Source organism: Chelonia mydas, chromosome 10, assembly GCF_015237465.2.
Source record: "Chelonia mydas isolate rCheMyd1 chromosome 10, rCheMyd1.pri.v2, whole genome shotgun sequence".
NCBI classification, from domain to species: domain Eukaryota; kingdom Metazoa; phylum Chordata; order Testudines; family Cheloniidae; genus Chelonia; species Chelonia mydas.
Window position 1 is genome coordinate 43,241,629 of NC_051250.2, and position 22,824 is coordinate 43,264,452.

The 22,824-nt window shown below is 41.9% G+C and overlaps 1 protein-coding gene across 21 annotated transcripts in view; it reads left to right on the top strand.

Annotated features, from left to right (window-relative positions):
• The window catches only part of MYO9A (myosin IXA), a 457,919-nt gene that overhangs the window by 206,091 nt on the left and 229,004 nt on the right, over positions 1-22,824 (top strand). For 16 of the 21 annotated variants that reach the window (XM_043524473.1, XM_043524485.1, XM_043524478.1 and 13 more), the window contains 3 exons: positions 2,514-2,570; positions 11,803-11,900; positions 20,755-20,881. In XM_043524473.1, the coding sequence (XP_043380408.1) occupies positions 2,514-2,570; positions 11,803-11,900; positions 20,755-20,881 (282 nt within the window). The remainder of the gene's footprint in view (positions 1-2,513; positions 2,571-11,802; positions 11,901-20,754; positions 20,882-22,824) is intronic. The other 5 variants (XM_043524477.1, XM_043524486.1, XM_043524483.1 and 2 more) reach the window with 1 other exon arrangement.

Here is a 22,824-nt window from a genome sequence, read left to right on the forward strand (position 1 = left end):
TTGCTGAACCAGGCTCTTAAAACTCCTCTAACACACACAACCAGGCAGGGCCACAGCCAGCTGCAGATCAGCTCTGGGAAGACTCAGCTTAAGAGACTTGCTCCAGCACTCAGATGTCCACCTCCCTTAGAGTGCAGACCCAAAGGTATATAATGAAATTCGTCCTCTCCCTCAATGTGGAGAGAGCTGTGCTTCTTGCCCCCCCAGTTAGAAATTACAGAAACTGTCATATTCATATCACAAGCATGTTTTCATAAAGAATATGGAATAACACATCACATCCTTGCTTTTCCTTTCATTTCATGAAGTTGAAATCACATGCAATATAAAACTAAAAAATAAAGAATCCCTAGTTATGTTATATGTGGATTTTTAAAATTAAATGCCTTTTTTACTTTGGAATGATAGATCTTAGAACAGTTTAGTATATATTTAAAAGAACAATGTTTTTTCATTGGCTAGCAGTAAATAATTTGCCATTCTTAGATTACAAGTTAAAGCTTCAATTATGTAAACACAGTGCATTGCAAATAACTTTTTAGTCTTTCTTAAAATTGTGAAAGGTTGACACCTTAAGAGGGCTAAATTCTTCAGAAAGTATGAACTTTTAAAGACCTTTAAAGCAGTATATTAAAGCTACAATTCAATGTAATAATAATGATTACCACCCATATTTAAAGACATTAAGAATTTCACATAAGCTAGTGAACTAATAGAGTTTAAGGCTTTTGCTCTTAAACACTGTGTAAGTATTGGAGATGTCTGAGAACATAGTGTGTTCTTTATGTAACATCTGTTGTGTAATTTTGAAGCATGGCAGGGCCAAGATAATTTTCAAATGAATTTTTGTTTGGCTGTTTCATAATCTTAATTTTGTTTTAAAAACAGCTGTTTTTATTATATTTCCTTTATTTTTTCAAGGTTGTAAAACAGGTCAACTGTATTTAAAAAACAACAACAAAATAGTATAATGTACTAGATAAGGAGAGGGTTGACATGTTTTAGATTAAAATATCGGTTTTAGTCTAAATCATGGTTTGCTGAGGATGGTTGGAGGCGCATAGAACTTCTAAGCGCCCCTCAGTGGATCTTCAAAGCAGATTCTGGATTTAGCTGAGGATCACGATGACAGTCTGGAGTTTTTAACGTGATTACTGTATTGTATCCAGGCCTATTTGTTAGAGAAAGAGAGCTTTATCCATGTGGACCAACACAAATTGCTTTCTTTAGAAGTGTTAAGTGTGTCATTTCATGTCAGTACCTTCCATTAGTGCAGTAACAACATTCTTCCCATCGCCTACATCCAGTGCGGACAATGAAAGATAAGGAGGAAGAGGAAATGGAAACATGAAAAGGCAAAAATATTAAGTCACCTTTGAACAATCTCTACTAATTAAATGGATTTGTTAAAGGTGCCTTAGAAATACCTAAAATAGAGAGAGATTAGAGAGGGATAAGAAGAGATAAAGGGATGGTCAGTTACTGTTCACTGAAAAGACAAAAAAATTAGGGAACAAAGTAAAACTTTTTTTTCTTTCCATTTTCACCAGCGCTGTGGTCCACGTTTAGGTGTACAAAACAAAATTGTATTTTATATTGAGAGTGAGAATTAAAGCATCTATTGTTTAAACCCCTCCAGTTTTTATAAAAAGTATGTGATATTTGAGCAAGCCTTCAGTGTAAGAAAAGAGCTGAAATAATTTTTTTAAAAATATTTTTTAATAAAACAACCTTATTTGTAATTTCTCCTCAGGTCAGGCTATTTGGCCTATCAAATGGATTTACAGTTGAAATGCTAAAGGTCCAGTCATGCACGGTGCTAAATACTTCCTGAGCTGTGCAGGCTGGCCACCACTCCTACTGCAGTCAACACTATGCAGGACTGGATCTGTAATTAGTTTAATTACTGCAATATAAATAGTTGTGCCATAATGTTTTCCCACTAAGGCTGCGTTCTGCCTTATTTTTTTTAGCCTTGAGAATCCTTATATTTTGTCTACCTGAGCTATACCTTTTTTAACCCCATCTCTGTCTTTCTGGCTGAGAGAGACTAGATGACACTTCCGTAGAAGCCCCTTGGTGCTGTTCCTTGTCATATGAATCACTGTTTACCAACATATGTAGCTCCCCAGAGCAGGGTTTAAGAGAGTAGAAACTAGACCTTGTTCTCCAGCATGGCTGTGCAGATCACGATCACTAGGTAAGCCCATGGCTCAAATTATAATAGTCCTAGATAAATCTGTCTTAGAAGTATATTAGCCTTGTTAACATGCAGAATTATCATTATACATGTTATTAAAACACCATAAGTAGAGATCAAAATATTGACAAATGTGGTAAATAATTCCTAAAACCTAAATTCTTCCTTACATATTTTAAATTTCATAACTCCATGCAAAATGAATTCTGACTTTGCAAGTAATGTAATTGCATTGCTACCCTGTCTCAAAGGCCTGGGGGAGAGAGTTACGTTTGACTTGAATGCTATTTAACCTGATCTGCCTTGCTTTCAGATGACAAAGAAACCCCTCAGACAGAGCTGGGATGATTATTACTATGACTCTGAGCCGGTCAGTACAAGTACATATGCATTCTGTGTTGCTGGTGTAGGGTGCTACTTTGCTTATTTGAATCTTTATTCTACACCAAGACACAGAGAAAACTTAGTTAATTTAAAATAGAACCACCAAAGCCATAGGTTTTCTTCTAAGTGCGGTTGCTTGGATATTTAGCCGGTGAAGGTGCAAATATTTTTTTTTCCCCATCCCTTTTTTGGTCATTTTCCTTTACTAAGCCTTCTCTCTTAATTTGGATTGAATATGCCCATCTAATTGAACCAAGTATCAATTATCTAATGATAATGTTATCCTAAGTATAGTGCATATATGTTGACATTGTATACATTGTGCAGATTGTATAATTATGGTTTCATGATATAGCAATAATTATATTTCTCTCTTGTGAAAATAAAGTACTCCTTTCAGTGATATTTCAAAGTACAACAAACCGAGATTTTTAATTGAACAGGCACTGAAAGATTTGTTCTCCATGTTCCTTCAGAATGACTGCAGTAGTGAATTTCCTATCCAATTTGTTATATAAAAATACTGCACCATGTATGTGAGAAAATGGAGACTCCAATATTATTTAGAATAAAAACAGTTCCTTGGTTAAAATAGTTTCTCTTGTCGTGTTATCTGAAAGAAGACAGCTTAACAGCAAGACCTTTCCAAATACATATGACCAAAAAAGGAAACGTGAAGCTCTTTTTTACACCCTCCCCTCCCCCCCTGCAATTCAGTCGAGCGACACTGGCCCAGATTAGAGATGTGCTTTTGGTTTGTGTGGCCTGCAGATGATGTGTACATGTTCTTTTTTTGTCAGTTTTGTCTTGAACCTAAAAAAGCATGCTTGTAAATCTAATTGCATGTTATCATTGCTATCAATGTGCTTTATACTAACGGAGTTTGGTAATCTTAAGGAATAAAAGGTAATCTGTAAGGATATCCTTCTACTGTATGGGTAAATAGGCAAAAATAAAAGTAAGACTTTCATCAGTGAGAATATTTAATCTCAGACCCACAAAAGGGACAGGTTATAATTATGTAAAGTTTAATATACTGAATATTGAATCATTCAGTGCTTTTGGGGGTGGGGAATCTCTGATTAATATACTAACAGTTTCAAAGAACTAATTTGGATTGTAGTAATCCATTTTTCAGATGTATTAAAAAAACCCCACGTAATAGGAGGTAGATAATACAAATCTTCCTTACATCTGGGAGAGGCTAATCAGGGTGTGCAGATTTTTTTTTTTTTTTTTTACTAAAACCAGCTTGGGATGATGTAAGAAAAATAGAGTTGCTTTGCCCATTTCTTAGCAGAGAGTTGCTTTGCCCATTTCTTAGCAGCAAAGTCTGTAAATATTTTTTTAGTTTGTTGAATCTGGTATTTTGAGAGGTTTGGCTATTTATTTACTTGTACTACCAGGTTAGTAGACCATGAAATCACCTATAATGCTTCGACTGTGAAGTTTCTTTTTGTTTATTGCGTGGGGTGGTCCTGAATGTTTGGTTTTTCTTTGTGAATTTCTCAAAGATAAAAAAAATTGGTTTATGAACAGAGAGGCAACACAGAATCAGGGTGGATTTGATTTAAATCAAATTGATTTAAATCATGATTTAAATCACTAGTTAGGAAGACTCGATTTAATCATGGATTTCTACATAAAAGTGCATTCTTGTTGGTTGTTATAACTTTAATACATGTTCTTCACAACTCCAAAGTAGATGTAGGTTTCTTTTTTAGAAGGTACATGCTATACATTTTGAAGTGATTTATTTTGAAAACTTTTCAGATTAGTTTTACAGCTATATCAGAAAATGAATGATTGATGATTTCATTTACCAAAGGCAATTGAAGCAGATATTTATAAAGTCATTGGGAGATGAACTGTCTCCAATTCAACAGGTTAATCATTAATATTTGGAGGATTTTCTTGCTGTGCTGTATTAGGAGGAGAACATCACCAGACATTTAAATTTTTTTATTTAACTAAAACAACAGCATTCTGTATTCTGGATTTTTTTTCTTCAACAGCAAACATATAATGTTTTAACAAAACAAGCATATGAATTTTTGAATTTAGTTAAACATTCAAGTTTTTTAAAATCAGGTTTGTTTTTGTTAAAATTGTTTTTAACTAAAATAGTTAAATGAAATATTTCTTAAAAAAACCCCCAAATTAAATTGACTATGTCAGCCAGGTCAACATGAGAAACTTAAAATATTGGCCTCTGCAGCTAACTCAGTCGTCTTCACCTTCATTTTCCTGTTTGTTCATAATCTGGGAAAGAAAAACAAGTTTTCCTGCTTTTTCAGGTCCCAAACGATTTCTCAATTTGGAATGAATTAGCCCAAAGGAAGAAAATATTCTTTCTACACTGGCAGAAGGTTACAAGTGAGATGATCACTTCTACAGTCTCTGAATCCAAGTTCTTAAGTGACTTCCACCAGTTCACTGGTGTGACTTTCTTTAAAACATCAGCAAACATATATTTCTTGAATGGTTCACCCTTAGCTCTGAAGTTTATTCATTATGGAGGGATGATTGCTGGATATCCATGTCATAGCCAACTCCTCCTCTTCAGCAGTTAAGGTTTGACCCTGGTACCGAATATGGAGAATATTTGCAAGAAAATGAGCTGGGATAGTGCTTGTCCCATTCGGTTTTTTTAATGCTTGTAATTTAACTCTGTCATTGCATATTTCTCTTTTTAAGATCTCACGCAGTTCTTTCCAAATTTTGACAGTGTCAGCAATAAAACAGCTGTTTCCCTGCATTTTGTTCAAGGCTACAGAAATAGGCTTCAGGGTACTCAGCATGTGTTCAACATTTCTCTTAAGCCCAATGTTGAGAACTTTGGCTGTGACAGTGCCAGCTATTTTTTCACAATTTTGTTCACAAACTGTCATCAGCTTAGGCCAGTTCTCGATATAGTGCTCAAAACAGTCCACTACTGAGTTCCATTGCACGTCTTGTGGGAGAGTTAGCTTGGTTCCTCCCACTTTTTTCAGAGCAGCTGCTGCAAAGTGGTTGTTACGTAAGTATTTTGCAATTTCAACAACATTAGCCTTTATTTCTGGAACACTGAAGTCTTTGGCTAGGAGGCTCATCAAATGAGCACTGCAACCATATGTTATTAGCTTGGGACTCTCTTCTAATTAATTTTGTCTCATCTTGGATACATTTGCAGCATTGTCTGTGACCACACTGCGTACTAGACATTGGAATTTTTTTTCACAGTTTGTTATAGCTTTTACTGCTACTTCTTGTAAGTATTCTGCTGTGTGTGCATTTCCTGATGTATCAATTATTTCTGTAAGGAAGACATTCCCTTCTTCTGTTGTCACACAAGCACAAACAACAGGATCATTGTGGACATTGCTCCACCCATCAAGACTCAGGTTAACAATTTCACCCTCTAGACCTTTTGCACACTGCTCAATTTCTCTTTCAAATACTTTATATCCAGCAATTTTCCTGCAACATCTGCTCTGTTGGGTGGACTGTATCCTGATCTTAATGACTGAACCAGGTTAATGAAGTGTGGGTTCTCAGTCATTCGGAAAGGAGAGTTTGTTGCATAAAGAAACCGGGCAATTTTTTCATCAATTATTTCTTTTTGTAATCTGCTGGTTCTTATCACAAATTTATCTATGGTTGTTTCTGGATGATGGAGATTTTTTTTCTTTTTGCTACATGTGATATACTGTGGCTATGTGACATACATGATGTGACTGAAACACTATCATTGGCAGGTAACTCTGAAACTATAGAAAATGATGGTGATCTTGAAGGTAGATAGTCTTCAGAATCCTGTGTGTTGAGGATGGATTCTCCTAAACAAAATAAGTCAATGCAGTTATTTAATTATTATTACCATACTGCTCATTTAGTATTCCTCATTGCATTCACTGACACTTGTACTTTAAAGGTGAAATTGTAAAAGGAAGATCTGCCTATTTCAGCTATTTATTTTTTACCACATCTGCATCTAAAATGAGAAGGAACACTTCTGATGATGTTGTTTCATTCTGGCAACCAGGCCTTGCATTTCTTTGTTGCACTGTTTGCATTTTTCATGCATGCCTGTCTTACCCACAGGTAGAGGAACTTCATTAAAATATTCCCAAACTGCGTCTCTTTTACAGCCTGCTGCTATTATAGGTTTTCCCTTCTGGTAAGAGAATGGTGTGGTAGATCTCAAATCAATGAAGACTGCACTCAGAAAGACCTCAAGACTTCTGGAATATGCTGCTCAAACAGTTTCACTTTTGTTTCTACTGCCTGTCCCTCCCTTCTCACAGACTTCTTCTCCTTGTCCAGATCTATTCTGCCCCCAACAATCTTCTATTCATTGAACTTTTTGAAACTTTTCACTTTTAGAGAGAGGTAACGGATTGACTCGGTGTACACAAAGTTCAGAGGGACAATAGGGTTGAGGTCTGCTTCTCACCTCTATATATTTATTTATTTAAAACAATTTTGCTGTTAACAAGCATGTTATCTCTGGAGACACAAATCCCACAGTTTGAGAACTGCAAAACTAATAATGTCTGATGGTATCTTCTAGACTGAGCACTGAGTCCCATTGGGTAGATAGAAAGATTAACCTAAATAATCTATACAGAAGCTCCTGGAACCCTGTAAAATTGGGTCCCTAATCTATGAACTATTGGAACTCATTTACAAAACTTTTCTTAAACATTACATGAATATATTGTCTCATACTATAGAATTAGAATTTATAATCCCTATTCCATGATGAGATATCTTTGAGCTATAATGTTTCTTAATTAAAACTATCTTTAGCTAGATTTTTTCCCTCAAAAAGCATTTTATAAAAAAAAATCCCATTTAAATAAAAATAAAATCGGATTTTTTTAAGTCATTGATTTTTATCCACCCTGTACTGAATAGAGATTAAAAAGATGGATTTCTCTTTTATTCAGTGCTGTGTCATTATTAGATACATAGGATAGGTTCCAGAATATGATCATACTAGGGCTATGCAGGGAATTAAAAACAAATTGTTCACCATCATATGATATTCAGGGGTGGCAGGTTTGTATAATTTTTGGTGGTGCCCAGAACGGGTCCAAGTCTCCCTCCCTCCCCCCCACCACCTTGTAACCCGATATATTTTTTTAAAAATACAGTAAAAATGTACTGGAAACAGTTTAACAATTTTCCTATATTGCACAATGTGGGACAGCTGAGGGCTCTGGGGTGGGGCTGGGGATGAGGAGTTTGGGGTGTTGGAGGAGGCTCAGGGCTAGGTTAGAGGGTTGGGGTGCGGGCGTGAGGGCAGCGGCGTGAGGCCGTGGATGAGGAGTTCATGGTGCAGGAGGGGGCTCAGGGCTGGGGCAGAGGATTGGAGTGCAGGGGCGGGGGGGGCGGTGAGGTCTCTGGCTGGGGGTTGCAGGCTCTGGGGTGGTTTGGGGCTGGGGATGAGGCATTTGGGTGCAGGCAGGCTGCCCCGGGGGCTTTGGACAGAGAGGAGGACTCCACAGCCCCGCAGGCAGCACACTCACCCAGCACTGTCACTGCACGTGCTCCTAGGGGCCAGGCCCCACTCAGCCCCCTCGCTTCACCTGTGGTGGGTGCCAGAAGCGGGGACGGCTGCCATCATGTGTGTGCGCCTCCTCCCTCCGCAGGTGGTGACTGCACCACTGCCTCAGCCTCCCCGCATCAAAGGAGCACAGCGTGGAGCAGCAGGGATACTCAGGGAGAGGCACATGGGGGCAGCAGGTGGGACTGGGGGAGGCACGAGGGGCGGTAGGCGGGGCTGGGGGTAGAGACCCAGCCTTGAACATTGGTGGAGCCGGGCCCCCATGCCCTGAATTTGCTGGAGAACGGGCACCACAGGCCTATATAACTCGCCCCCCCCCCCCCCCGATGATATTTTCGTCTCTGAACAAGCATATCTTTCAGCTTTGAGAGTGGAGATGCTTGAATTGCTTCAGTTTAGTGTTAGTAAGCAGGGTTCTTGCTTTTGTATGACAAGGCTGAAAAGGCTGGGAGACGACTCATTGCTTAAGCAGAATACTGATGACCAGTTTGATCGGTCTGCTAATGTTGGCTCTTTTCACAGTTGTTTGCCATTACAGCATGAATGTTCTAAATTTATGACTGTCCATTTTGATAAAAGAAAATAAAGTATAGGGACTTACTGCTGATGAAATAGTGTGCAGAGCATCTGCTTTGACATAAATGATTTACAAGAAACCTTTCCATATGGGTTAATGAGCTTGGCAATTGTTATATAAATTGTTAACCACATTGCCTTTGGCTTTGAATGTATTGCTTCTGAGTCAGCTATAGTAGTTTCACTATTAACTTGTGATCTAATTTCAAGTGGGTAAAATCCTGTAAGAAGAGTTGTCACAGGAATGTAGGCACTGTTTCTTCATTTTTATTTTTAAATGAGATTTTTAGAGTCCTTGACAGATTCCAGCCCTTGATACTAAATGCATGCACAATGCATTTATTTGCCTGTGCTGTCCAAGTTCAGCAAGGGCCAGAGTACAAGCTACCCCATATTGTCCCAACACTGTGTGTCAACCATAACTTGGAGAGCGGAGTTTAGTCTCATTGGCCCTTTCCTTCCTTGAAACCTTTCTGCATCTGCCAATAAGGAAGCCAGTTTTGATAGTATTTTTTCTGACGTAGACAAGTTGTTTTAAGATTTGGCTTGAGATTAACAATGTATTTCATACTGCTTGCCAATTAGCCATCAGTTAGTAATGACTTTTGACAGGTTTCAAAGTAACAACCATGTTAGCCTGTATCCGCAAAAAGAAAAGGAGTACTTGTGGCACCTTAGAGACTAACAAATTTATTTGAGCATAAACTTTCGTGAGCTACAGCTCACTTCATTGGATGCATGCAGTGGAAAATACAGTGGGGAGATTAACAAATTTATTTGAGCATAAGCTTTCGTGAGCTACAGCTCACTTCATCGGGTGCATGCAGTGGAAAATACAGTGGGGAGATTATCTCCCCACTGTATTTTCCACTGCATGCATCCGAAGAAGTGAGCTGTAGCTCACGAAAGCTTATGCTCAAATAAATTTGTTAGCCTCTAAGGTGCCACAAGTACTCCTTTTCTTTTTAATGACTTTTGGTCACTAAAATTTGGGCCAAAGTGGAACCACTGGCCTACACATGAAAGGCTTTGTTTCTTGTTATCAGTTTATGGAATAAAATTAATTTGTCTCATTGCTGTATTAGATGGTTTATCTATTTTGAGCTATAGCTATCCCATTGAGTACATGATATGATGTATAAATTTATTCAGAGTGTAAAAGTAGTTTATGGGGCTATGTCCAGTTAAAGCAGGCATATTTCTACAGCATTATGAATTCAATTTAGCACAACTGATGAAAATGCCCCCTTTTTAATAAGTCTTATTTTAATAGAATGCAAACATATTCATTTCTAATTTAAATTCAGATTCTGCTTACAATTGGTATTACAGCTGATTTTAAAAACCACGTATAAATCCACTTACAGTTAAACAGTTTTTAGTTGGGGGAATTGGATACCGCCAGTGAATATTGTCTAATAGTCCTGTATGTTTGTGTTCTTTATTGATGCTAATGTTTGAAATTAAAGTGTTTTATCTTAGGATCAGCAAGTGGACATTACTCTAAAGTAAACCATATTAAGGAAAGGAAAAAAAAATCTTCCCCCTTAAAGGAGAAGATTTGTATCAATGAGTTAACTGTGAAGATTTATCCACATATATACACTGGGATACGGAATGGAGAGACAGCTTTGTGCTATTTATTGAAAGTGAGAGCGAGTGTACATGAGAGTCCAGGCAGTAGTCAGTATTCTGCGATTTTTTTAGTGCCTGGTCTCTGTAGCATGCAAGTAGCCCTGTATGGTGTGGATTTTCAAAACTGTTCATACAAATATGTGTACACAGTTAATACAGTTGTCATGATTTCCATGCAAATGACCACAGTGGATCATATAATATGTACACTCAATTACCTGATTTGTGATTGTAGGTGCGGTTTTGAAAATGGGCTGTTATTTTATTTATATGTGTAACAATATTTTCTTTCTGTACAACTGTCAAGAAAATAGTCTGTGGTTTAACACAACCTGACTTTGATTTGGAGACTGATACTTTGGGCTATAGTTGGGTGGCTCACATAGAAAGAAACAAAATAATCTGGTTTATCAAGAGAGGAAACCCATGGTGTGGGCATGGGGTGAACCAAATCACATGAAAGGTATTGGGTTTACTAGTTTATAAACCAGTTTAAGGGAGTTTAGTTTTAAGGCATATAGTTTTAACTAAGGTTCTTAAACATAGCTGTGAGGCCAATATAGATGGGCCTCAGTATATCTGAAGCGTGAAAACTCTGGAACTCTGTTACCATTAACTATTAGTTTTGTAATAATAGTGGATTATAGAAAACGTAAGAGTTCAGTATCTAAATCATTTGAAAGTATCCATGTACCCTCAAAATGTAAAGTTCAGTAGATTCTGAATTTCCTCTGAGTTAGCATTTTCAGAACATTAGTTAATGTTTAGAATAAAAAAACCTGTTAAATATAAAAGCCTCCCATCTGCAGCATTCCAAAATTCATGATCTTAACCCCAGAAAATTAATCTATTGATGTATGTTGCAGTTAATTTTCTTTTTAAAAAGAATGTAAAAGAATCAATTTTTAATTTAAAAAATGGAATTCTTTACATTCCTTAGGAGTGTCTGAGACTTAGAATCCCGGGGCTCATTTTTTCTAAAGATTAATACTTAGAGCAGACTGGAAATAAGTTACAGCTTGATCTCCTTGGAAAGTTCTGTGCACATACTTCTTCTAGCAAGTTTTTTTTAACAGTACTCAAAAGCCCATGTTAGCTCTCCTCATTCCTTATTTGACTGAGTCTCCATCCCTCACCCGCAATAGGTATAGTTCACAATTCATATTGTGCATGCTCTTTTCATTCTGCACTGGACTTTCAGAATGGTGCCAGAGCGGGGAGAGTGTGAATATGATGTCAAAGGTGTGTGTTGCTGGTAACTAATTAAGCTGCCCCTTATTAATGTTAAGGGGGTCTGTGTCTGTCACTCCTCAGGCAGCAGACTGGAAATGTACTTGTCATTGATAAAGGGCATGGAAAGGACTGATTAAGATTTGTGTAGTGCTGAACTGACCAGCTAGATACATTCTGGTCTTCTTTTCTTTTAACACTCAGTCTTTGTGTTTGAACCAAACAGGATTGCTTCTCTGTTGAAGGGGAAGACCTGAAGCATGATTTTGAGCGCTTACAACTGGCCATGGAGATGGTGGGATTTCTTCCCAAGACTCGCAGACAGTGAGTTTATCTTCCACATTAATATCTGGCATAATGAGCAGGACAGTGCTGAATGTACTTGACTGTGACTCTATTGTGCCCTATATAATTTGTCAGACTGCTGATATGACAACGTGTAATAACACTTGATAATGTATATGTTAAAGGAGTAAAGAACATTTAAAGATATAAACAAGATATACTTCCTGTCAGTTGAGGTATTTTTGAATTGTTCATGAATATTAACGCCTCATTCTGCATGACTTTAATTCAAATGATGATTCAGTCAGATATCCTACGCAATGTCCACAAGATTGAACATTCAAAAATTTTGGGAAATGGTATGGTTAGGAACCCATGGTTTTCAGTGCACCAGAACCAAAATGGTGGCAGAGATATTTATTACTTATTTTTAACCCTTGGATCCATTTTGCATGCAGTTGCTGATATCAAATATTCTAGAAGCCTTAAAAACACCTTTGTGTGTAACATCTCATTCAGTGGTATGGCTAGTTGAGAAATAGGGTTGATCAATCTTGTTAAAATACAGAATGAGAATAGCAGTGTCACTCTCAGAGACTAATAATAACAACCTTCATGATAATGCCAGGCGATCAGGGGGTTAGGGAGGGTGGGGGTGGGGGGAAATACAACAAAAAAGAAAAGTAACCACACAACACAAGTGTTTGGATAGAGATTTTGTTTTAGTCCAGCAAAAACTGCAAAATAATTCTTTATCAATACAGTACTTTCAAGTTCTATTAAGCTGCATTATCACTGAAAGTTCTTAAGTCTTAAGGCTATGAATAAATTATTAGATGGAGTTATGAATATCTTTTTCCATAAACAATTACTTCTATAATGTGTTGGTCTAACAGACATGTTTGTATTTATACTAAATAGAAAAAAATGGCATCAGGATAGCAGTATTGTTTTCAACAACAAAAACATCAGATTCACAAATCGATAATTTAATAATGATTTAGTTGGGGATTGGTCCTGCTTGAGCAGGGGGTTGGACTAGATGACCTCGTGAGGTCCCTTCCAACCCTGAGATTCTATGATTCTATGATAACTTGAACACCACTAAGGCTATGTCTACGCTACACAGCTTTCAGCGACATAATGGCATATTGGGCTGCATTAGTCGGAACATTGCCAGCAGATCGAGGGAAGTGATTATTCCCCTCTATTTGGTACTGGTGAGGATGGAGCTTGGCTGTTCTCAGTGGTGACAGATGACAGAACAAGGATTAATGGTCTCAAGTTGCTGTGAGGGAGGTCTAGGTTGGGTATTAGGAAACACTATTTCACGAGGAAGGTGGTGAAGCACTGGAATGGGTTCCCTAGGGAGGTGGTGGAATCTCCATCCTTAGAGGTTTTTAAGGCCCGGCTTGACAAAGCCCTAGCTGGGATGATTTAGATGGTGTTGGTCCTCGTTTGAGCAGGGGGTTAGACTAGATGACCTCCTGAGGTCTCGTCCAACCCTAATCTTCTATGATTCTTTTACATGGCCGTGTCGCTACAGTCGTACCACTAAAAGTTGTGCAGTGTAGCTGCTGTTTGTCAGCTCTCCTGCCAACAAAAAACTTCCGCCCCCACTGTGACGCAGCAGGGAGATGACCCTTTAGTAGATCTATTCCCTGGGACCGGAACTGGTTCCCCCCTGGAAACAATTCCCCTCTTGGATCAGCTAACCCCTGCCCAGCAAGCTGAGATCAGGGGGGTGCTGCGTCCGTACCAACAGATGTTTTCCAAGCATCCTGGACACTCTAATCTGACTGTCCACCGGGTGCAGACAGGGTCGCACCCGCCGATAAGATGCTCCCCCTTCCGAGTCACAGGGAAAACTGCTCCGGACCTGGAAAGAGAGGTCCGGGACATGCTGGCTTTGGGGGTGATCCAGCCATCTGCCAGCCCTTGGGCCTCGCCGGTGGTGCTGGTTCCCAAAAAGGACGGGTTGGTCTGGTTCTGTGTGGACTATCGGAAACTCAATGCCATTACTGTATCTGATGCCTATACCATGCCCAGGCCTGATGAGCTCCTAGACAAGCTGGGAGGAGCTCGATACCTTACCACCATGGACCTTACAAAGGGCTACTGGCAAGTGCCGCTGGATGCAGATGTCCGGCTGAAATCGGTCTTTATCACCCCTCTGGGGCTCTGTGAGTTCCTGACCCTGCCTTTCGGCCTCAAGGGAGCGCCGTCCACCTTCCAGCGCCTGGTGGACCAGCTACTGAGGGGGATGGAGAGTTTTGCCGTGGCGTATATTGAAGACATCTGTGTCTTTAGCCAGACCTGGGAGGACCATGTGTCCCAGGTTAGACAAGTGCTGGACCAACTCCAGGGGGCTGGGCTGACTGTAAAAGCAGAGAAGTGCAAGGTGGGGATGGCGGAAGTATCTTACCTGGGCCATTGGGTGGGGAGCGGCCGCCTAAAGCTGGAACCAGTTAAGGTGGAGGTGATCAGAGACTGGCCTGCTCCCCACACCAAAAAGCAGGTCCAAGCCTTTATTGGGTTGGCAGGATACTATCGAAGGTTTGTGCCCCGCTTTAGCGCCATAGCCACCCCCATCACTGAGCTATGCAAGAAGGGGAAGCCAGACAAGGTGGTCTGGACCGAGCAGTGCCAGGAGGCTTTCCGGGCACTGAAGGAGGCTCTGGTCAGTGGCCCAGTTCTGGCAAACCCAGACTTTGGCAAGCCCTTTATGGTGTTCACCGATGCCTCAGACACTGGACTGGGGGCAGTGTTAATGTAGGAGGATGAAAAGGGGGAGAGACACCCCATCTTGTACCTGAGCAAGAAGTTGCTACCCCGGGAGCAACACTACGCGGCCATCGAGAAGGAATGCCTGGCCATGGTGTGGGCCCTCAAGAAACTAGAGTCATATCTCTTTGGGTGACACTTCACCATGTACACCAACCACTCTCCCCTGACCTGGCTGCACCAGATGAAAGGAGCCAACGCCAAACTCCTGAGGTGGAGCCTGCTCCTGCAGGATTACAACATGGACGTGGTCCACGTGAAGGGAAGTGCCAACATGATAGCGAATGCGTTGTCCCGGAGAGGGGGGGGTGAACTTCCCCAGGTCACTGGTCAGAGTGACCCTTCTCAGTTCGGTCTCGAAGAGGGGAGAGATGTGACGCAGCAGGGAGGGGGGAGCGTTGACCTGGGAATGTGGCAGGGGAGTTTCAATGGGAGACCTGAGAGCCTGTAACGTGAGCCAGGAGGGGGAGGGAGAGGTAACACCTCTGCCCAGGAATGTGAACAGAGGCTGCAGGAGGGAGCCTGCTGGGGGGGGGTTAGGTTCAGTTTGGTGTTGGAACGCAGGGAACCCCAGGGCTGGGGTGTAAGCTCCCTGCTCCCCCAGAAGGACTTGACTGAGGGGTCCTGGTTGTACCCACAAGCTCTGTTTTAGACTGTGTTCCTGTTGTCCAATAAACCTTCCGTTTTGCTGGCTGGCTGAGAGTCTCAGTGAATCCCAGTATCCATTGACCTTCCTCCCATCCACATCCAGGGGAACAAGGCACTCGCTCCGGAGGGAGAGCCCCGCGCCCACCCTGTAAACCGAGAACCCTGAGTCCAGAGCCTCCAGCCCTCTGGCAGAGCTGGCCTGGGGTACTCTTCCCTCCTGAGCAGGTGGTAAGCTGGCAGCCCCCCTTGCCTGGGTCATCTGCCCCTCGTTCAGCTGGGTCCCTACCCAGTTAACCCTGGGTGGGTTGGGTCTGTTCAGTCTGTCCCTGAGCCTGGGGCACTGGGTCCGTACGTGGCCTCTCTGGCCACAGTGATAGCAGCTCAGGTCACGTTGGTCCCCTCGAGCGGGTCGGAGGGTCCCGACGCCAGGTGTCCCTCTTGGGAGAGGGTTCTCCACATTTCCCCGCTGGGAGGTCCCATGGTGACTCTCTCTCTGCATCTGGGGGGGGCCTGTTCTTTTGGGACTCCTCCCTGCTACCCCCTGACCGACTGTTCACAAACTTGTCGGCCAGATGCCCTGCATGCTGTGGGTTCTCTAGCTTTTTGTCCACCAACCATAGCCTCAGGTTGGAAGGGCACTGTTCATACAGTTGCTCCAGTACAATTAGGTCAAGCAGATCCTCTTTAGCTTGGGCCCCAGCTGTCCACTTGCAGGCATATCCCTGCATCCGGTTGACCAGCTGTAGGTATGTGACCTCAGGCGTTTTTCGCTGACTCCGGAAACTTTTCCGGTACATCTCGGGGGTCAGCCCAAACTCACGGAGCAGGGTCTGTTTGAACAGTTCATAGTCCCCTGCCTCCGGCCCTTTCATTCGGCTGTACGCCTCCACGGCTTTGGGGTCCAGTAAGGGGGTGAGAAACTGGAGCCTGTCAGCAGGGTCAACTCTGTGCATCTCGCAGGCATTCTCAAAGGCCGTGAGGAAGCTATCTATGTCCTCCCCCTCCTTATGCTGGGCCAGGAAGCACTTATCAAAGCTCCTTGCAGTCTTGGGTGCCCCCGCACTCACCGCAGCCGGGGCCCCACTGCTCCTCAGCCTGGCCAGCTCGAGTTCATGCTGTCTTTGTTTCTCCTTCTTCTCCTGCTCATGCCTGCGTTCCCTCTCCTTCTTCTCCTGCTCATGCCTGCGTTCCCTCTCCTTCTTCTCCTGCTCATGCCTGCGTTCCCTCTCCTTCTCCTCCTGCTCATGCTTACGTTGTTTTTCATGATCCTCCAGCTCACTCATTTTCATCTCCCTCTCCCATTCCAGCCGCCTCCGCTCCAGGGATGGGGAGCTCCGCCGGGAGGATCCCCTGCTGGCTGCCGGGGTCAGGGTGCCCTCAGTATTCTATGGGCTTCCCCCAACCCCTTCCCCAGGCATAGGTAGGAAGGGTCTCGGGATGTCCTCGGCAGCAGTCTGACCCCTCCCAGCCTGGTCAGGCCCCAGGGCCCATGCTGCGTCCACCGGGCGGCTTCCCTCAGGGTCAGGGATCGGGTCATCCAAGTGATCCCCCTCCTCCAACTGGGCAATCAGCTGTTCCTTGGTGGACCTCCCAATGCGCAGCCCCCTCTGCCTGCACAGCTCCACCAGGTCACTCTTAAGGCGTTTAGCATACATCTCCCTGCTGGCCACTCGCAGGCCTGGGCAGCTTTCCACGGTTTCCAGGAAAAACCCCTAGGGTGTCAGTCCTTCTTGAGGTCACCACCTCTTTGCCAGGGTTGAGCTGCAGACTCCTCCGCCCCTGGGACCACTCGCTGCAATCCCCCAGGGAACCCTGTAACTGCAAAAGTCCTTCTCTCTGGTCACACACTCACAGGGGTTAACCGCCCCCTGAAACCGTCTCTCTCTGAATCTTCAGCATGCCTGGTCCCCGTCAATCCCCCTTTGTTTTACTGCTCCCCAGTCACTTAGTGCAGGAAGTGCCGTCCACGGGGTGCAGTAGATCCCACGGCTGCCACCAGTTGTCACGGAGTGTGGGGGAGTCCAGGCCCTGCACCCCTCTTCCTGGGATTCACTGAGACTCTCAGCCAGCCGGTAAAACGGAAGGTTTATTGGACCACAGGAACACAGTCTAAAACAGAGCTTGTGGGTACGACCAGGACCCCTCAGTCAAGTCCTTCTGGGGGAGCAGGGAGCTTACACCCCAGCCCTGGGGTTCCCTGCGTTCCACCACCCAACACCAAACTGAACCTAAACCGCCCTCCCCCCCCACAGCAGGCTCCCTCCTGCAGCCTCTGTTCACATTCCTGGGCAGAGGTGTTACCTCTCCCTCCCCCTCCTGGCTCACGTTACAGGCTCTCAGGTCTCCCATTGAAACTCCCCTGCCACATTCCCAGGTCAACACTCCCCCCTCCCTGCTGCGTCACATCTTTTGCATTGTCGGCAGGAGAACAGTCCTGCCGACAATGCGCTGTTTACACTGGCACTTCTTGTTGCCAAAACTTTTGTCTTTCAGGGTTTTTTTTCCCAACACCTCTGAAAGACAAATGTTTTGTCATTCAATTGCCAGTGTAGACATAGCCCAAGTCCCTACATATATTCTTTTTTTAAGTGTAAAAATGTGTTTAAATTATTTTTATCCAAACAATTTGATTCATTTTCTCAGTGAAGTACCCTGGTCACTGGATTATTATGTGGGAAGCAGGAGATGACTGCTTCATTGTTTTTTTTAAAATTGAATTAAATAATCCATTTGAAACATCATCAGCACCTAGTGTAGATAGTTTTACATCTCAAAAATGTTAGTTGGTCATAGTCTACCTTAGTGTGACCTAACCCTGTTTTTAAAAAAGCACCTTTTTTCTTAATCTAGATAAGGCCAAGGAGACAGAAAGCTTAAAAGCCGTGGATAATGTGATGTACCTCCAACATCCCCTGCCCCGCCATATGCACCCTACCCCTATTCAGTCTTTCCACTTTCTCAACCCCTGCCCCCTCACAAATCCTATTCCAGTTAAACAAAGAAACTCCTTGCCCAGCAGAAAAGAATTGGTGCTGCAATTATGCTTTCTTCAAGTGCTTTTTGCATGTCTATGCAAACCTCAGCCTTGTCAAACAAGCAGAGAAGATACTAACACATTCCTTACCCATGCATATGCCGAGAAACTCCTCGTGTGTACTTGCATGCTTAATCTCCCATCTTCATCTCCCTGACCCCCATGTTCAAACCCCAACTCCGCAAGTAAGCGGAAAAGACGCATACTTTACTAGCAATGATTTTACATTTTCTTCTACATTACATTCACTTGTGCTACATGAACAAATGCCATTGCCTCTCAGTCCAGACAAAACTATTTTACTAAATACTGCAGCAGAAATTAATTGTTACTGTATGGCTAGATTGCTCGCTATATTCTGCCACCACTCCATGTTTGGGCATCAGGCAGCAGAGCTCAGTGTCAAGGGTTTCCTTTTATTTCTCTGGCTTTGTCTGTGTACATTGACAAATGCTTTGTCTTCTACTGTTTTGAAAAAGAAAAATTAGTGAATTCTTCAATGTAAGTGGCTAAGTATGTGAAATTTGCTTTTTACAACAATAACAAAAAAGGGTAACCTGTTTAGGTTGAGAGACAGACATACAAAGAAAAGAGAACCACAGAGGAACGTTGACGACTGGGTGTGTTCTATAAACGTGACTATTAAAATAGTGTGTGGTTCCATCTTTGTCTCAGTGCTTTCCAGATTAAATATGCCTAATTTTACAACTAAAAAGACAGGCCCCCAACTGTCAGCCCTGCAAACCCAGCCTGGGATCTGAAAGGCAGCCTGTATTCTCTCCTCAATAAGCATCATCACCAAGAAAAAAGAACACTCTCCAAAAATAGTGTAGCACATTAAATGGATTAAAAATTGGCTCATGGGTCTTGAAAGGTAATAATTAATGGAGAATCATCATCAGACGGAGAGTTTTCTCATGGTATTCTACAGGGTTGTGTTCTTAGTCCAATGTCTTTATAAATTAAGTAGAAGAAAAAGTAAAATCATTGTTAGTAAAGTTTGCCATTGACATAAAGATTGGTGGGATGGTAAATAACAAGGAAGTGTCAGTTATACAGGGTGATCTGGATTGTTTGGTAAACTGGATTTATTCAAATATGCATTTTAATCCAGTCGATGTAAGGTCACACATGTAAGAACAAACAGTGTAGGCCATGCATAGAGGAATGGAGACTGTGAATATATCTAAAGTTATGCTGTAGCTCATCCAAAATTTATGGTCTTAATGCAAAAATTACAAGGTAAAATTCTATGGCATGTGTTATGCAGTTGGTCAGACTAAATGATCATAATGGTCCCTTCTGGCCTTAACATCTGAATCAATAATAAAGGTTCTACAAGCCAAATTCTGCTCTCAGCATATGGCTGTCAATGTGGTTGCTTTGATGCAACTAGGTGGACCTTACAACTGGAACCTAGTGAACAATTCTGATGATGCACACAAAAAAAATAGAATTCAATTCCATTCCTTTTTACTGTGTTTGCAGGGCTAATAGGTTTGAAAAGTAGTACAAATGTATTTTATTGCTGACGTCAGCCATGACTGAATACTCACAAGGAGCAGATATTCTAGGATTAAGAAAATGCCATTGAAAAAGAATCCTGTTTATTTTGACAGTCACTTGTCAGGATAAATGGCAATAACTGTTACTCCAGTGTACTTAGTGATGAAAACGAGTGCCTGTGCTATAGTGCGTGGTTGTCAATCCGGGAGTTATGGCGAGGTCCAGTCGGGTGGTGACTACCTTCTATTGCTCTGAGGTCTGAGCTGCCGGACATTTTTTCTGTTGTAACATGGGATCACAGTATGGAACCGTTGGGTTAGTAGATTGAACTGAGAGCTGGGATTCAGGTGACCTGTGTTCTTTTCTCAGTTGTGCTACTACTTTCTGTTGTGTCTTTGATTAAGTGACTTAGTTACAAAATTTTCAAAAGTATGCACAAATACTGAGAGTTTCAGTATTTGAGTGTTCAGTGAAAAATGGGCCTTGGATGACTCAAGTTGGATGCTAATTTTGAGGGTCTCAATTTTCCAGTGGACAGTTTTGAAACTGTAGGGCATAACCTGTCTGTGCCTCAGTTTCCCTCATTTGCAAAATGGGAATTATAATACTTAATAAATGGCTTTGAGATCTTGGGATAAAAAGTGCTGTGTCACTGCAAAGTATTCATATTAAGTATTGCAGCAAATAGGGTTCATAACATTATACTGTTTTCAGGCAGCTTTCTAATCAGAATACATTTTAAGGGGTAATAGATGATTTGTGGCAGGTTTTTCTTTTCGTTCTTATTGTAGTGGGATTCTAATAACAAATGTCATTCCAGGGTTGTTGACACCGATGTTTGCTCCAAGATTCTGACAGTGATTTTTTTCTCTTGGTATTATGAAAAAAACAATAAAACAAAAATATTTCTTGTTTCTTTAGAATTTTCTCTCTCTTATCTGCAATACTACACTTGGGTAACATCCGTTACAAAAAGAAAACATACCGGGATGATTCTATAGATATTTGTAACCCTGAAGTACTACCTATTGTCTCAGAATTGCTGGAGGTGAGCATTAATTTTTCTTTATACTATCTACAGTTAGTCTCCTCTTCTCCTTGTTTGGTGTATCTTTCTTTTAGAAGACAACTTATTTCATATATTGTAGGGGAAAACGTCATATTGAGCTAAAACTTAATACTGGCAATTCTAGTTTTCACTTATCGAAAGGCTGTAGCAATTGACTGTTAGTGGTGTGTTTCCCTTTTCTTCCCATCTTTATTTTGAGTACTAAGGCATCTGCATATTATTTATTCCTGTTTGGTCTATATCACTGGCTGCGACTTTAGACATTCTGACAAGATATTAAAAATACTACCCATATTAATGAAATTAAAATGATGACATAATAGCAACAGGAGAGAAAGAGCCTTTGTGCAGCAGAATGTGTCTCAAATCCCCAACTCTTAGTTCTGTCACTAACAATTCCACCCATCTCAGCCCTACCTACATACTCATACAAACAGATGGGCTTTGCAGAGGGTCCTGAGAGGCAAGAGATTTAGGGAGTTTGAGACCATGGGTGAGTAAATTCCAGAGTTGAGGTACCCTCACAGAAAACATTGCACTCTGTTTATTGCAGCTGTGGCGGTATCACGTGAGGAGGGAGTCAAATAGGCTGGTCCCTAGCTATATATGATTTATATATGATAAAACCAACATTTTAAGCCAATCTAAAAGTCATCAGGCAGCCAGAGCAGATTATGAAGCATTGGTGGTGTTTGCTCATAGTGAAATATTTAACAAATGGGCCACCACGTTCTTTACTTACCTTCTGTATTCAAGAGCAAAAGTCACCATGTCCTGGCCCAAATGCAGATGGCAAAAAGCTGTCCTGGTTATTTTTTTGCTATTTGCTTATCTAAAAGCAGCTGGAATTCAACAAATCCCCCAAACTGCACACTTGAGTAACAGATGGGAAATACTCACTCTAAATCAGTTCATAATCTTTGTTCCCCCCCCCCTCTAGTTGGTCCCACAAACTACCATTATCACCCTAACCTTATCTTGATTGAACCTTAACCAACTGATTCCCATCCATATCCGAGTGTCACCCAGACATTCAGAGAGACGCTCTGTGATGCTTCCTGGATTGGATGAGATAGAAAGTTAGGTGTCATCAGCGAACTGAAGGCACTTCAACCCATATCTCTGCGCTAATCTAGCCTAACAGCATCATGTGTGTGTTGACCAGAAGTGGTGACAGAATAGCAAACTGCGGCACCCCACATGAGAACCATTAGAGCAGACAGATGTCCAGCACTACCTGAGAGCTCTCTCCAAGTGAAATTTCCTCAGTTAGCAGTCCTGTCCACCCCCACTAGAATGTGCTGGTGATTCACCATCTTGTGATCAAAAGAATCTGGTAGATCCAGTAATATCAGCTTGGGATATGTAGGGGAAATTTTTCAAAGGCACAAAGGGGTCTTACCTGCTCAACTCCCATTGAAAGTCAGTGGGAGTTGGGCACTTAACTCCCTTTCAGAATCTCCCTCTTGATGTGTATGCATCACAGAGAGGAGATAATCATCAAATGGAACAAGAATAGCATATATGCCTACCATAACCAAGTGAGAATCCAGGTTCACAAGGGTTTGTGGCATCAAGATATTGTAAAAGTTGTCTTGCCACAACCTTTTTGCAAAATCTCAACCAAAAATGAGAGGTTAAATATAGGTCAAGATAAAGAAAAAAGACTGTGCTCTCTATCCAATTTAGCATGACGGTCAAGCAGCCACAAAATATTGCATTACTGCTTCCATATTGAAGACCACAAACACCCCGCATCCAATTATCTTGCCAGAATAAGGCAAAAGGATCAATTCACCACTCTCCTTAGAGTGAACTGGAAATTTCACCATACCCCCCATGTTTATACTCCCAGTGTAAATCACAGATCCCATCTTCCAGATTCTGATCACATATTCAGCTTTACCTGATCCACACCACAC